The sequence below is a fragment of the Sapajus apella genome, unplaced genomic scaffold, assembly GCF_009761245.1.
Source record: "Sapajus apella isolate SASKATOON/1434 unplaced genomic scaffold, GSC_monkey_1.0 scaffold24, whole genome shotgun sequence".
Lineage (NCBI taxonomy): Eukaryota > Metazoa > Chordata > Mammalia > Primates > Cebidae > Sapajus > Sapajus apella.
In genome coordinates, this window is record NW_022436964.1 from 12,149,578 (window position 1) to 12,164,482 (window position 14,905).

Sequence of the window (14,905 nt, forward strand, 5' to 3'; positions counted from 1 at the left end):
AAGCCACCCCTGCCAGAATTTAGCTCCACAACGTGCCAGATGCATGACAGCAAATTAGGCCTTCCTTGAACTTTCTGTAATCTCTTGTTTGTGTCTCTGTCAAGCTCTTATTAGACTGTGAACTTTGTGAAGCAAGTACCATATTTACCAAATCCTTTTATCCTGCCACTGCAACTGCTGCACAGTGACTGGCACATGATAATATCCAGGAGTTTAGTAGAATTCAAAGGCATAAATAGAATATGCAGTTGATATTAGCCATCCTTCCCTGCTTCTAGATAGGAAGAATGGGCTACAGGGCCAAGATTTACTGAGTTCAACATTTTAACTAACAAGTTGAGGTCCATTGCTTTTGCTATCTTGTGCTAATTTTACGAGAATATTGTAAATTATGATACACAAGACTGACCTTCTCTGTACTATAAATGTACTCATTAGTCTTCATTTATTGACATCTAAAAAGATGATCCCACCTAGTAAACTCTATGATGCCTTTCCCTTATATAGTGTGTGTAAACGATGAATCACAAAGGAAAAATCTTATAAGAACAAAATTAACATCATACTTACGTATCCGTATTCCAAGTCCCAGCACCAGCAATAATTGCAAAACCTCACAAAACATGCTCTAAGAAAGTCCCCAATGAGGATTGTGACGTAGGTAGTCAGAACATCAGAGACCGTCAGCCGCACAAACTCCTGTTGAAATATTATCTCTATTAAAACACACAGTTCGGTCTTCAAATGGTCCTAGTGTTGGCATTAAATCTGTCATGTTTCTAAAGAAGTATTGGCTTGAAGACTACAATTAATGGCAAAAGAAGAAAATGACTAGGCATTTCAAGAAAATAAAAAATATTTCACTCCTATTTTATCACTTTAAAAATAATTATTTCCCATTTACTAAATCAAAAGTTTTCTTTTTACTGAGCAATTTTATAAGCATGATACAAGAACCAAAAACAGATAGGAAAATATTGACCACACAGCAGCTTAAAATTCTATGTGGTGAATGGCACTATTCACAGACTTGAAAGACAAATGTGGAAAAAGTACTTGCAACATATATGATAGAGGATGAGTACTGCTAACACGTTAAAAACTTTTACAAATCAGTATGAATATAGGCGGACAATCCAATGAAGAAAGAAAACAGCAAAAGGCACAAATTAAAAATTCACAGAAGAACATATACCAACAGTCCATTAAAACCGAAAAATACCTAAACCTCACTACTAAAAATGCCAATGAAAAGAATGAGTTGTTGCCTCACAGAGTGATAAATGTAAAATCTATGTTTCTTCATATTGGTAAGTGTAGTGAAATAGCATGAGCATAAACTGACGGAGAAGTTACACTGGGCACAACGTTGGGGAAAAATGTATTAAAATCCACCACATTTTAAAATGTTTGGCGCTTGATCAAGAAAACTACTTTTAGAAATGCCTGTGATAGCAGTGTTCACACACGTGCACAAATCTGTACATACAATCATGAAAGTACTGCTTCTTCCAGATTGAAAATGGAAAAATTCAAATATGCTTGGGAGATTTATTAAATAAAACAAATTAAATGTCCACACAATGGTATATTATATTGTAAGCCCTTAAAACAAAATGCTATCGTGGTGCTGGATGACTAACTATGTGACTACATTAGAAACCATTGAATTGTGTATTTTTAAAAAAATGTTTAGTGTATTTTTCTTATTTTAAGTTCCGGGGTACATGTGCAGGTTTGTTACATAGGTAAATGTATGCCACGGTGGTTTGCTGCACTTATCAACCCATCACCTAAGTATTAAGCCCTGGATGCATTAGCTATTATTCCTGATGCTCTTCCTTCCCCCTCACCCCCCACCAGGCCCCGGTGTGTGTTGTTCCCCTCCCAATGCCCATGTGTTTTCATTCTTCAGCTCCCACATATGAGTGAGAACATGTGGTGTTTGGTTTTCTGTTTCTGTGTTAGTTTGCTGAGTATAATGGCTTTCACCTCCATCCATGTCTCTGCAAAGTACATGATTGCATTCCTTTTTATGGCTGCATAGTATTCTATAGTGTACATATGGCACATTTTCTTTGTCCAATCTATCATTAATAGGCATTTGGGATGATTCCATGTCTCTACTATTGTGAATAGTGCTGCAATGAACATATGTGGGCATGTATTTTTATAACAGAATGATTTATGTTTCTTTGGGTATATACCCAGTAATGGGATTGCTGGGTCAAATGGTATTTCTGGTTGTAGGTCTTTAAGAAATTAACACCGCTTTAGTTGTGTCCCAGAGATTCTGGTACATTGTCTCTTTATTCTTATTAGTTTCAAAGAACATCTTGATTTCTGCCTCAATTCCATTATTTACTCAGGAGTCGTTCAGGAGCAAATTGTTCAATTTCCATGTAGTTATGTGGTTTTGAGTGAATTTCTTAATTTTGATTTCCAATCTAATTGTCCTGTGGTCTGAGAGACTGTTTATTATGATTTCAGTTCTTTTGCATTTGCTGAGGAGTGTTTTACTTCCAATTATATGATCAATTTTAGAGTAAGTACCATGTAGTGCCAAGAAGACTATATATTCTGTTGTTTTTGGGTGGAGAGTTCTGTAAATATCCATTAGGTCCACTTGATACAGAGCTGAGTTCAAGTCCTAAATATCTTCATTAATTTTCAAATTTTGTATTTTAAATGGGTGAACTGTATTGTGTGTAATTTATATCTCAACAAATCTGTTTTAAAGGTACAAAAATTGTTATGCTCTAATAGGAAATATGTTTTTAAAAAATTTCCAAAACAGTATATGTGGTCTGACCTCATTTGTTAACAAAGACCCTATATACATATTATGTATGTATGTATTTAATAACATGTATATGAAAAGAAAAGATTTGGAAAATTAGAAACTGGTTATCTCAGTTGGCTTCAAATTCAAGTGGGCTTAAATTTATGTCCAAAGTTTGTGTGCTACGAGTTAGAGGGGAAGTTCACTATTTTCTCATATGTCAATAGGCAATAAATATAAAAATAGACATACAATTATAAATTTTCATGATAGCTTGCATTTGTTCTTCCCTTTCTGTTCCTTCTCAGTAATTCATGCCCTAAAGCTGAAGACACTGAACATCTAACAGGACATATTTTGCTAGAAATACTAATGCTATTTCATAATATGAGAAGTCTTTTGGTGTTTATTTCCAGCTACCTATATAGACTCCCCTCTAAAGTGACTAGTGAGTAAAAATTATCTCTTAAAGAATCATTTAACTATGAGTTGTTAGGTTGAGTTCTAGCTTCACACCTCAGAACAGTGTTTCCTAAATCCTGTGCTGTCATGTACAATCTTCACAATCCTTGCCATATCCAAGTACCATGTGAAATATTATTTATCTAATATTTCTTTTAACTTTAATATAGTTTATTTTATAAGGTAATTGTTACAATTATAAATCGAAGATGTATATATCATCTGTCATAAATATGTTAGCTATAAATAAATATGATGAAAATAAAAACTTATGTTGAAACTTAAATATATAAACATAAGACACAGCCTCAGCTTTGGTTCCCCCTTTTCCCTGTGAAAAGGGTTTTTAAGCAGTAGCACATTTTGGGAAGTGATAGCAGAGAACAGGAGAGGGGAGTGGGAAGAATAAGACAGTGAAGGAAAGAAAGTCTCTCCACCAAGGTGTGTTACAAGCTGTCACTACTAAGATAAGTGGATCTTAATCCTTCTGGGGATCCACCTAGTAGACACATAGAATAAGCCTCAGAATTGTCCACTCAGGAGATGGAAGAGGGATGTACTTATCCACCAGCTCACATTTCCCATTCGTCAAGGATGGCCCCATAGAGTATTAATGTTCCACGTGGTGACTGCAGAGAACACTGGGGTAAAGGTAAGAATATGTGTGCAGAACAGTCCAGATGCTGTTACGTAACAGTACATGCAGTTGTTTGCTGCAACAACTGGAGTAGAAAAGTGGAGCAAGAGAGTATAAGGTTTCTGCATAATCTGAAAGCTTCTGCACAACCTGACGCCTGTCTAGTGATCCATATTCTTTTTGCATTTCTCTTCCCTCTTCTGTGTTTATCTTTGTCTTCTCCGGTCCAGCCCCACTGGCCTTCTTCAGGACCCAGACTTCACACTCCTCCAGGCCACAGGGTCTTTGCATATGGTCTCACTCTACATATGGTCTCAATCACACTTGCTAGACCTCTTTCTTGACTCAGTTTATGTAAGCAACTATGCGTCCTTACAACATATTTAGGAAAGTCTCCCTCAACTCCCTGACAAGGGTAAGCTCCCTATAAAAGGTTCCAAAGGTCCATGTATTTCATTTTTGTAGTACTTGTTACCATTGTAAATTTACAATTTTTGGTCTATATTTGTTCCCCAGTGTATCTCTAGTACTTAGCACAACGCCTGGCAATTACCATGCCCTCAAAAAATACAAAATGAATGAATAATTGATAGCATTCCTGTGGTTACTTTTGGACATAATTTTTTTCCTCTTTCCTACTCTTTGTCTCCTTTCCTTTCCTGAGGCAGTTCTTTGCATTTATTTACTTATTTATTTAGAGACGGGGATCTTGCTATCTTGCCCAGGCTGACCTGGAACTCCTGGGCTCAAGCAATCATCTTGTCTCAGCCACCTAAGTACCTTGAACTACAGACACATGCCTACATGCCCACCCTTTCCAGGCAATGTTTAGCTCGGATTCTAGTAACTAGCATCAATTAGAGGAAGGCTATGAGGGATATTTTTAGGTTTCTACTGCCAGGTCTAGAAGACTTCCTCAGGTAAGAAAATATTTCAGAGTGGTTTGGAAGTCCTCCACATCCTCTTAAGCACCCTCTATCCCAAAGGTTGAAATTCAATTTCTTCCCAAGAAGTGACTTAACGTTCACATAAAATATCTGAAGAGGATTCAAACATTGTATTAAAAATGTTAAATGTTTATTCATATAACATAGGAAAAATATATTTTAAAAGAAAGGGAATTCAAAAAATGGTAGCCCAGGCCATCTCAAGGACATCATCCATTCCTAGTTCCTCCTGTGCTTGTCAGGATGGGGAACACAGCCCCCACACAGGTCTCCTGCTAAACCCACACTCTGCACCTAAAAACTTTGCACACACAACATTGCTTAAAATGCCTTGGAAGCTTTGACCAGCAAAGCTAAAGGAATCATTTATTAATAGGTAAAGGGAAAACACCAGGCAAGGAACATCATAAAGGGCCACCAAATACAGATGTTGCAAGGCAGGCATTAGGAGAGTGTGTCGATGCTAACTGGGGGACAATTTAGCACTGTGAACAAAGACACAAACTCTAAGCAGATTATGCAGGCTAAATTGGGGCTCCGGTCATTGACGTTCTCAGAGGTCTTGAGTACATTACCTTCCTAAGTCTCAGTCTCCTCATTTATAAAATGGGAATAATAATATAACGTATCTCAGAATGAAACATAAAAATTTGAGGAGAAAATACTTGGCACATTAGCCATCGTTGTGGTTATCTTGCTTTCTCCCCTTCACCAAAGTGCAGACCTCAGGATATAGCTTCAAGGAGGAATGGCTCTGCAGCTCAACGAATCCAGTAGGAATGAAACTAAAGGACTGCTTGAAAATCTGCAGAAGTAAAGGAGCAGTCACATTATCCTATATTCAAAACAATAAGAGCTTTGAGTCTCATAACATCCTTGGAGATAGTCAAAGCAGAGGGCATCCATGGAGAAGAGGAAACATCTGTGATGCTCTCACAGAACAATGAATGAGGGTGCATATCTAACTTTACATGCAAACAAGCTGCCTTTTACTATTTCTTCTGGAGGCGTATTTTTTAAGCAATTAAAGAATAGAAATTTTCCAGATGCACAGATACAGATATTGATCTCTTAAAGGCGAGAGCTTTCCAGCACTCAGATCTGTTATGTCCTATATGTTCTCTTTGTTCCCAGAGATTCTATCTGCCTAGTCAACATTCCAGTCAGAACAACCCCTTTTCCCTTGGCCCACTTATTCAGACGTTAATGGCTCCTTGGAGAAAGGAAGGTGAAAGAGAAGGGAGAAATCCAACTACAAATGGCAGTAAGGAAAGATGACGAAGCAAGGAAAACCACTTCAGACAGGATTAAAACAAAACAAAACAAAAAGACAAGACAAGCAGCATAATCCATGGGCTTCCAAGGTGGAAAATTAAGTAAATGGTATTTCTTTTCTTTGAAGTCAGTATGTGTGGGACTATTGCAGAACCATGTGCATCCGAAACTTTCTCCTAGATGGCTTTCACATTCCTATCTAATTAATGCATTCCTCCACTCCAGAAATGGCCAGCCCAGATCCTACTCTTTACAACTAATTCTATTAATCCTGTTCAACTGGTGTTTTTACCTGTTAAAGGGCAGGTTTCTTAACTTTCAGGCCCTACTGTGTTCCAGGATATGCAGAAGAGAATGTCTCAAATTCCTTCAGTTTCTGAAAACTGTATTTTCTATGTTTTCCTTTCTTGAATCGTGTGCTCAAGATTTAGGGAGCAGCTTAGTTGTGATAAAACAGATTCGTGTTAAGCACCATCACCAGATTTACTCCAAAGAGCCTTGGAACATGGAGACCCAAGTACCATTGTGAACTCATTTCTTACTGTTGCTGTGACAAATTGCCATAAATGTAGTGGCTTAAATCAACACAAATTTTCCTTCTTACAGTTCTGGAAATCAGAAGTCTAAAATCAAAGTGCAGACATGGGGAGAGAATCTGTTTTCTTTTTCAGTTTCTGAGGCCACCTGTATTCCTTGCCTCTTGATCTCCTTCCTCCATCTTTAAAGCACATCACTCCAACCTCTGGTTTTGCTGTCACATCTCAATTTTCTGACTTTTTCCCTTTGTCTCCTGCTTATAAAGATCCTTATGATTTCATTAAGCCCACTCACATATCCACAATAATTCTTTCAACCTGAGATCTTTGACTTAATTTTATCTGCAAAGTCTATTTTACCATGTAACATATTTATTGTTTCAGGAATTAGAATGTGGACAGCTTTTGAGGGTCATTATTCTGTCTACCACAACCTGAATCACAAGCACTCCTCTAGTAAGTGGAGACAACTTTCATTTGTTACTTCATATGTAATATGTTCCTGTAAGCTGTATGAAATGAGCATGTCTGGAAATCAAATTAATATCATATAACATGAATGGGAGAGATTTATCTGGTTCCTGAAAGCTTAATGAATAAAGTAAAATAGAATTCTCAATTATATCATAATTTCTGTACTCAATTATTAATGATACATGTCTAGCACAATACACATTTACCTTATTTTTTTCTTTCACAGTTGGAATCATAATTGATTGGCCTAAGTTTGATGAGCACCTGATTGAGATTAAAGATATGATTCACATATTTGTTTGAATTAAATGAATTTTATAAGACTAATGCTAGTCCTTCAATTTTCATGTTATCTTACAAAAAAAAAAGAGTAAAAAATTATTCAAATAATTTCACAAAGACCAAATCACTGTTAAACTCAACTGTTGCACAAAAGCTGTTCTCAATGATAATCTGAAGCCCCAAAATCCATTTATGGAATACACATTAGGAATATCAATTCTAACTAAGTAAAATAATAAAAGCTTTTCAAAATATAAATTGGATTTGTATAAAAATAAGAGATCTGAAGTGGATTTTTCTTGAGTTTTCTTTTTTTTTATTTGTCTTGCCTTGGTTTCCCTTAAGTGATAGAAAGCCAGATGAAACAATATTTCTTTTCTCCGGGAAAGTATGGCTAGTCTTCAACTGGGGTTATTTACAAAATCATCATTAAAATAAATAACTTAAAATCGTATTTTATTTTTCTTAAGGGAAAATTATTTAACAAAAATGGACATTATTTAAATTTCTTAGTATGGGCTCCATCCCCCTGAGATGCAGATCAGCAATCACTCTTTGCAATTAGCCCAGGATGGATGGTCTATGTTGTGGGTCCAAGCTGGGGGTTCCCTGTCTGGTGACAAGCAGTGGGGGGAGTAGGTAGAACCTGTGAGAGACAGTCTGGCCTCCTCTCCTGAAGTCAACTGCAGTTTGTTGGATGTATGGATGAGGTACTTAGGGTCTTCGCTCCTTTGTTAGTCCAAGGGTAGCAAGGGTAGTTCTACTGCAGAGGTAGTGACAGAGAGGCTTTCAGTTGTCCCTGGGAATACTGTCCAGAGTGTTACAGAGCTGCTACTTGCTCAATAGCTCTGGCAGAGGGTAGCTGGAGGCCTAGGCCTGGAGGACCTGTCCAGTGAGAAGATATGGGAATGGGCGCCCTTGTAAAAGTCTGGCCACTTTTTCATAGGGTGGCTGCACTACATTGGGAGCCTGCATCAGTCCCTAGTCACCTTAGATGTTTTATTCCCTGGAGGTATCAACAGTGAAGGCTGTGAAACAGCAAAGATGGCAGGCTGCCCCTCCCTCTGGGACTTCCATCCCAGAAATGTACAGACCTGTTGCTGGCCCAAACACACCTACAGGAGGTGGCTGGAGACCCCGGTTAGGAGGTCCTACCCAGTGAGGAGGAACAGGATTAGAGACCCACTTGAAAAAGCAGTCTGGCCACATTTTCATAAAGCAGATATGCTGTGCTCAGGGTCTGCTCTAGCCCCTGGTCAGCTTGGACTCTGAAGTCTGAAGGCTGGAAAGGCTAAGTCTACCAAACAGCAAAGATGATGGCCCACCCCTTCTCCCAGGAGCTCTGTCTCAGGGAGGTTCAACACTGCTACCAGTGACTGGCTGGAGTTCCAAGCCAGTGGGTTTCATTCTGTGAGGTGCTGTGAAGTGGGGCCTGCAGACTGTCACTGGATTCAGCCCCTTTCCTAAGGGGTGTTCTTGGGGGTTTAACCTCCTGTTCTGCCAGAGGTGCAGCTCCTTTTGATGGAAAGCCTGAAAAGGAAAATCCCAGGTATCTAAGGCTCCCGGGTCTCTGCATGTGCTTAAGTGGCTGCTCTGCTGAGACTTTACAAAGCTCTGGTGTCAGACGAAGGCCCTGGTGGAGTAGGTTCATGAGGGAATCTCCTGACCCAAGGGTTGCCAAGTTCCATGGGAGAAGCATGGGTTCCCAGGGTCGTGCATTCACTCACAGCTTCCTTAGGCAGAGGAAGGTCCCCTGGCTTCATGTCACTAAGAGGTGGGCTGTCATTCTGCCTTGCTTTTCTCTGCTCTCCACGGGTCAAGTTGTTTCCTTGATTAGATCCCATGCACGTACCTGGACGTTTCAGTTGAAGGTGCTGTATTTACTCCCCCTTCTATTCCTCTCCTTGAGAGCCACTCACACTAGCTGCTTCTAGTTGGCTGTCTTGGCCACTCCCTAAGACTCTATTTTTGTTTGTTTTGTTTTATTTTGTTTTACAGCAAGCAAATAATACTAAATAGAGTTCCATTTAAATATTTGCTTTGGCCTGTATCGAAATCGAGTGCTTTATTGTAACACAGATAGTAAACATCTCTTTGCACACTTTACAACTATCCTTCCTTTATATGCAACTGTAAACGGGGCATACAAATAGTATTTACCTCAAGGGACAGATTCGCAAATAGCATGAGATTATATACATGAAATTCAGAGCCAGCACATGGTCAATATTAAACAAATCTCAACTATTTTTACTAAAAAGCAATTTTTAGAAAGCTACTCTTATGGAAGAAATATTGACTCTGCTCTTTTTTTAATCTACTAATTGCAAACATTTCTGTTCATGGCATTACCTGTCCCACCATCGTTTCCCAGCAGGGTCCTCGAGGTACATCTGCAGGATGAACAAAAAAGGGTGGTCCAGTGCTGTTTTCAGAGAATGATGCATTGTAGGCCTTGATCATATTGGCTTCCCAAAGGGTAATATTGGCCTTAACTAACTTCTCCTCTTCAATCTAGAAAGCAAAGAGAAAGAAAAATGAAGACAACAGAGATTTCAAAGGCATTTCTGGCAAACTTGAAACTGAGAATTGAACAGCAAGCACTCTTATGGCAAGGGCAATCCAGAAACAAGGCTTACCTTGTTGTTAATCTCATCCATTAATGCAAGAATAAATACATACAAATTGCCTAAAAGGAGAGCAAAAATGCGTCCCAGTAGCCATTTCAAAGCAATGAGAGGATGGTAGTCTTCTAGTTCAGCAAACAAGTCAAACAATGTTGGACAGAACATCCCTAAGAGGGACATAACCATGTTCATCTACAAGGAAACACAAGGGAGAAACTAGGTTAATAGTGTTTAAAAGTTATTATTGCTTTTTGCCAGAATTTCGGAAGATTCTGAGCTACGCTTCTTTGATCTTGTTTAAGACTAAAAAAGATTATTTTATGCATGTTTAGAATTTGATCTCAGTAAAAGACAAGGACAATATTCAACTCACATTTTCAAGATAGACATGTGTCTGAGTGTGTGTATGTGCCAATAGTAATAGTCTGTTTCCTGGTATAATGAGGGCAGCAATTTGTATCAATCTCTACACAGAGAACACATATTGTTCTAAGTGGTAACTGATTCTGATATGGTGACGCACTTCACAAAAAGATTTCCAAAGAAGTGGAAAATGATCTGCTTGAGGAGGAGGCTCAAACTGAAAATTCTAATCTGACAATCATCAGTATATGGGCTAGTTTAATCAGTTAGAATGGATTAATTCCCTGAGATGGGCTCAGGCCTAAATACTGAATTTTGGCAAATGTATACTTTTAAGGCCAAAGAAAACCCCACATAAAATGAGTTTTATTAAAGGAAACAGAAGACATTCAGAGAAACAAACGGAGAACACATGACAATGCTATGGAAGCCAAGGTAGAAAAGTTTTCAAAAGTGAAAGAATGAGCTATAATTCCAGAGACAAGAGAATAATGCAGGGGTGGGGAGAGGAGGGAGAGAGAGAGAAGAAGGAATAGAAACATGAAAGTAAGAAACATGTGCTTCTTATTTCCTGGATGTTTGGCAGCCTTATGGTGATATTATTTGGAAGTCAATAAAAAGAATCCAAAACATACACTAATTTTTTAATGGGGAAAAACAGATATAGGTGACTCTAGTGACTGTCTCCTTTTTCAAATACCTGGCTCAAATTGTCACCACTAAACATTTCCTATTTTCTCCTGTGGACTTCATGGTGTGAGCAATATAATAACTACTGGACTATATTTAGAAAATGATTGTTATTAGATTTTTGTCATTTTAATTAAAATATTATATAAGTATGACCAATGGGATCCAAATCTCAGCATGACATAATACAAAATCAGCATGCTATAATTTTAGACTAATGTAAAGAAAATTTGGCAGATCCTGTGCAATCTTATGCAAGGTAAATTTTAATTTGGTTTCATCAAATTTGTAAAGTTACTCATGAATCTCCATTATTACCTTCATTGGCCCCCAAAACTCATAGGGTCCCTAAAATGGATGTTAAAGAGGTTCTTACAAAATATAGTTCTTTTAATGATAATCAACTACCCATCCTTTAATATAGTTCATTTATACAAAAACATAATCAATATAAATAATGCACCAAAGCTGCATGATAATGTTTCCTCCATGTACTATTATAATTATGAGACAATTTAGAAAGCAAATTTAATAAATGCTTTGCGGTATTCCTCCATTTTTCATTTTAAATAAACAAACTCCCTCTGCTGAATGACTTATATTTTATAAGTTTTCATGAAATGACTGTATATTAAAGTCTTTAAAATATCTAGTCCCATCTCTATTGGTACCATTTCTGAAATACCTAGAATGTTATTTGGAACCTGTTTTTGTAAGCAGATTATATCATTTGCTGTCCAAGACTTTTTAGGAAATTCTATGCTTATAAAGACATATTTTAATTCTTTTGATCTATATAGTTCTACAAAAGCTTCAGTGTGGGAAGTCTACACTTCCCACAGCCTAAATCTGCACACACTTTGAAAATGCCCAAGCTCAAAATGATGTCACATTATACACATAAACATTTTATGAAAGGGAAGAGGCTCTAGCAACAACTCATGACCAGTGATTTTCTAATTCTAAATGATCTACCTCTAACCTCTTTTCTCTGCTCTACTAAGTGGACAGATACTCTGAAGGCAAATTACAATCATAATGTTTAATTCCTGGAAAAGAACTGGCCTTCCTCATTTGAATAGCATTTAGAGGGAGAGGAAGTGAAGTATAGGCAGGAGGAAATAGAGATGGAGATGCTGTAGTTAGGCTTCTACAGAAAAACAGAGGGAAGCCCAGACATGCCCAAAGGTGGAGAAGCAATCTGTGTGTTTCCAGTGAGATCAACACAGGAATAAGTGGCTTTATCACGGCTACTTCAAAAAATTCAGGCAACAATTTGATCTTTTACTGACAGATGAAGGATTTGGAGAAAACAACAAGAAAGAGCCTTGGACTCGAAGTCAAGACTCCTAGGTTCTCATCCTAACTCTTCTCCTAACTCTGTGACCATAAACATATCACACAATCTCTTGAGATTCAGGATTCCCATCTGTAAACATAATGATTGGACTATGTGTTTTTAAATATCTTTTCTGACTCTAATTTTCCATCATGTCACAAAATGAAAAACAGACAGTACAGATTTAGAAATAAGACTAGAAGAGAATGGAAAATGAGCAACATGATTGGTTAACTGTCAGGGCAGGATGGAGGATAGGTAAAGAGTGGCCTTTTTAAATGTTCCATCAAAGAAGCATAACCCACAAAATAGCAAATGTCAGGTTCTAAGCACATAAAAAGCATGCAGAGACGAACTTCATTTTTTTCCCACCACCCAAGGGTGTCAGGATCTTGCTGTGCAAATTCCTGGGATCGCTTCACAGCCCAAAAGATGAGGTATCCACTCCCTCCAAGTGTTAGAAACACGAAGAAGTTAGCAAGAAACCTCAGGAATCTGATCAAGTGGACGTTTTCTTCTACTTGGGCTGCTCTTTCTTCTGTTATGGCTTCCTGTATCCATGTAAACAAACAAACAAACAATCCAAAATAGAATACCTTAGCTACATTTTAAAAGTATCATAAACTCAAAAGTTATTTTTACAATCATCAGAATGTGAGGAATGACAATGTAGACTAAATCTGAGATTCTACAAACCAGGTGAATCTTGCCAAAAAATGATGTCAAGTAAGAGACAAAAGGAAGAATTCTTGCAAACAAACTGTGATTGATCTGATATTAGGATAGTCTTCATTCTAAAAATTTTCATTCCAGGGAAGCTCAAAGGCATGAAATAATTTTCTGGACATTTTTAAACTACAAAACAATGTTTTAGGGCCATTTTAAATATTATGCTTATTCCTGTAAATAATTAGTGAATATTGTTCTAGTTTTAAAAATATCTGACTCTGATTACTCATGGTGCCCTGTTTCAATCCAGTAACATTATTTTATTACCAGATTTAGAGAAGTCCTTAAGGGATAATTGTGCTGTTATGGGTCATGGAAGATTTTTCAGTAATAATCACAACCATGGCAAGATCCTGGTAGGCAGAAATCATGAGTTAATCTTTCTTGTAAATTATCAAGATACTACACTAGGGGAACAGATGGAATGCCTCCAATTTTACTCTTAGAAATACAAAAAGCAAGCCTTTGAAGTTGATGACTCTACCTTAAAGTTCATTGTGATAGAATTAAATTTGTTGTCTGCCGTCTCAGGATTGCCAATCAGGTAGTCCCAGCTGGTAAAGACCTTCCAGCTAAAATTGAAAGCGTTGTCATCTCCACCTCCATCATCACCAATGTTTTTGGTCATTCTGCAAAAACAGGAAGTTTAACCCAGCAGCCAGAAAAAAATGAGACAGGGAGAATTGAGAGAAATAAAACATGGTCACTAGAGTTGAAGTGGAGAAGCAATAGCAAAAAGACATATTTTTTAACAGGTTTGTTCTGAGGACCAGAAAATAGTTTATTTTTAAATTTTATTTTTGCTAAATTGTTTAAATGATTCAATTTCTAGGCCTTCAAGACTAATAAACTACTATAAGCACTGACGATTTAAATGATTCAAAATGTATACAAAAACATATATATATATATATATATATTTTAATTGTAGTTTGGGATCTGGGTACATGTGCACATCCTGCGTCCTGCATGATTGTTGCATAGGTACATACATGGCATGGTGGTTTGCTGTCTCCATCCCTCCCAACCCCCATCATCTACATCAGGAATTTCTCCCAATGTTATCCCTCCCCATCCTCCCCACCCACCGCTGTCCCTCCTCTCCCCTTCCCTCCACCCCCCACCAAGCCAAAAACATATTTTTATTAAACTGAGAAAATTAGATCTTAACCTTTGGTAGGATAAGAATCCCTTTAAGAATATGATGAAAATTATTTAGTCCCTCCCCAGGGGGAAAACACCACATGTACTGACTTTTACATTGCTCCACACAACTTTAGTTGGTTTCCAGACCATCTGAAGCCTCTGGATGAACTAAACCAGGCAAAGAAACTCCTGTGTAAATTTTAATTCCCCCTAAAATGTCCTCCCAAAGAGAGATTACATTGCATACATTAAATTTCAATCTACTGTACAATTCTTGAAGAAAAATCAACATTTTAATACAATCTTAATGCCAAATGGTTTTATATATATACATAAATCAGTGATCTTATATATATTTCAATCAGTGGTTTTATACACACACACACACACACACATGCGTGCACACACACACACACATATATACTTGCTTGAAGAACTTAAAATGCATTTGCTCACAGGTTTATTTTAGTGGTTAGAGATCTATATCCCATTTACTCCACTTCCTTTTTTCCCTTTCACTATAAATAGCAACATTAAAATTTCATATGACACATATTATAAAATGATCCCATAAGGTTTTGGTTTTTAAAATATTATAGTCATATAAACCCCGAAG

General features: G+C 37.4%; 1 protein-coding gene across 3 annotated transcripts in view; it reads right to left on the bottom strand.

The window, feature by feature from the left end:
• The window catches only part of TMC1 (transmembrane channel like 1), a 238,850-nt gene that overhangs the window by 29,179 nt on the left and 194,766 nt on the right, over positions 1 to 14,905 (bottom strand). For all 3 annotated transcript variants that reach the window (XM_032290922.1, XM_032290923.1, XM_032290921.1), the window contains exons 10-14: positions 13,628 to 13,772; positions 12,771 to 12,965; positions 10,035 to 10,214; positions 9,748 to 9,909; positions 571 to 699 (exon numbers count right to left, since the gene is read on the bottom strand). In XM_032290922.1, the coding sequence (XP_032146813.1) occupies positions 571 to 699; positions 9,748 to 9,909; positions 10,035 to 10,214; positions 12,771 to 12,965; positions 13,628 to 13,772 (811 nt within the window). The remainder of the gene's footprint in view (positions 1 to 570; positions 700 to 9,747; positions 9,910 to 10,034; positions 10,215 to 12,770; positions 12,966 to 13,627; positions 13,773 to 14,905) is intronic.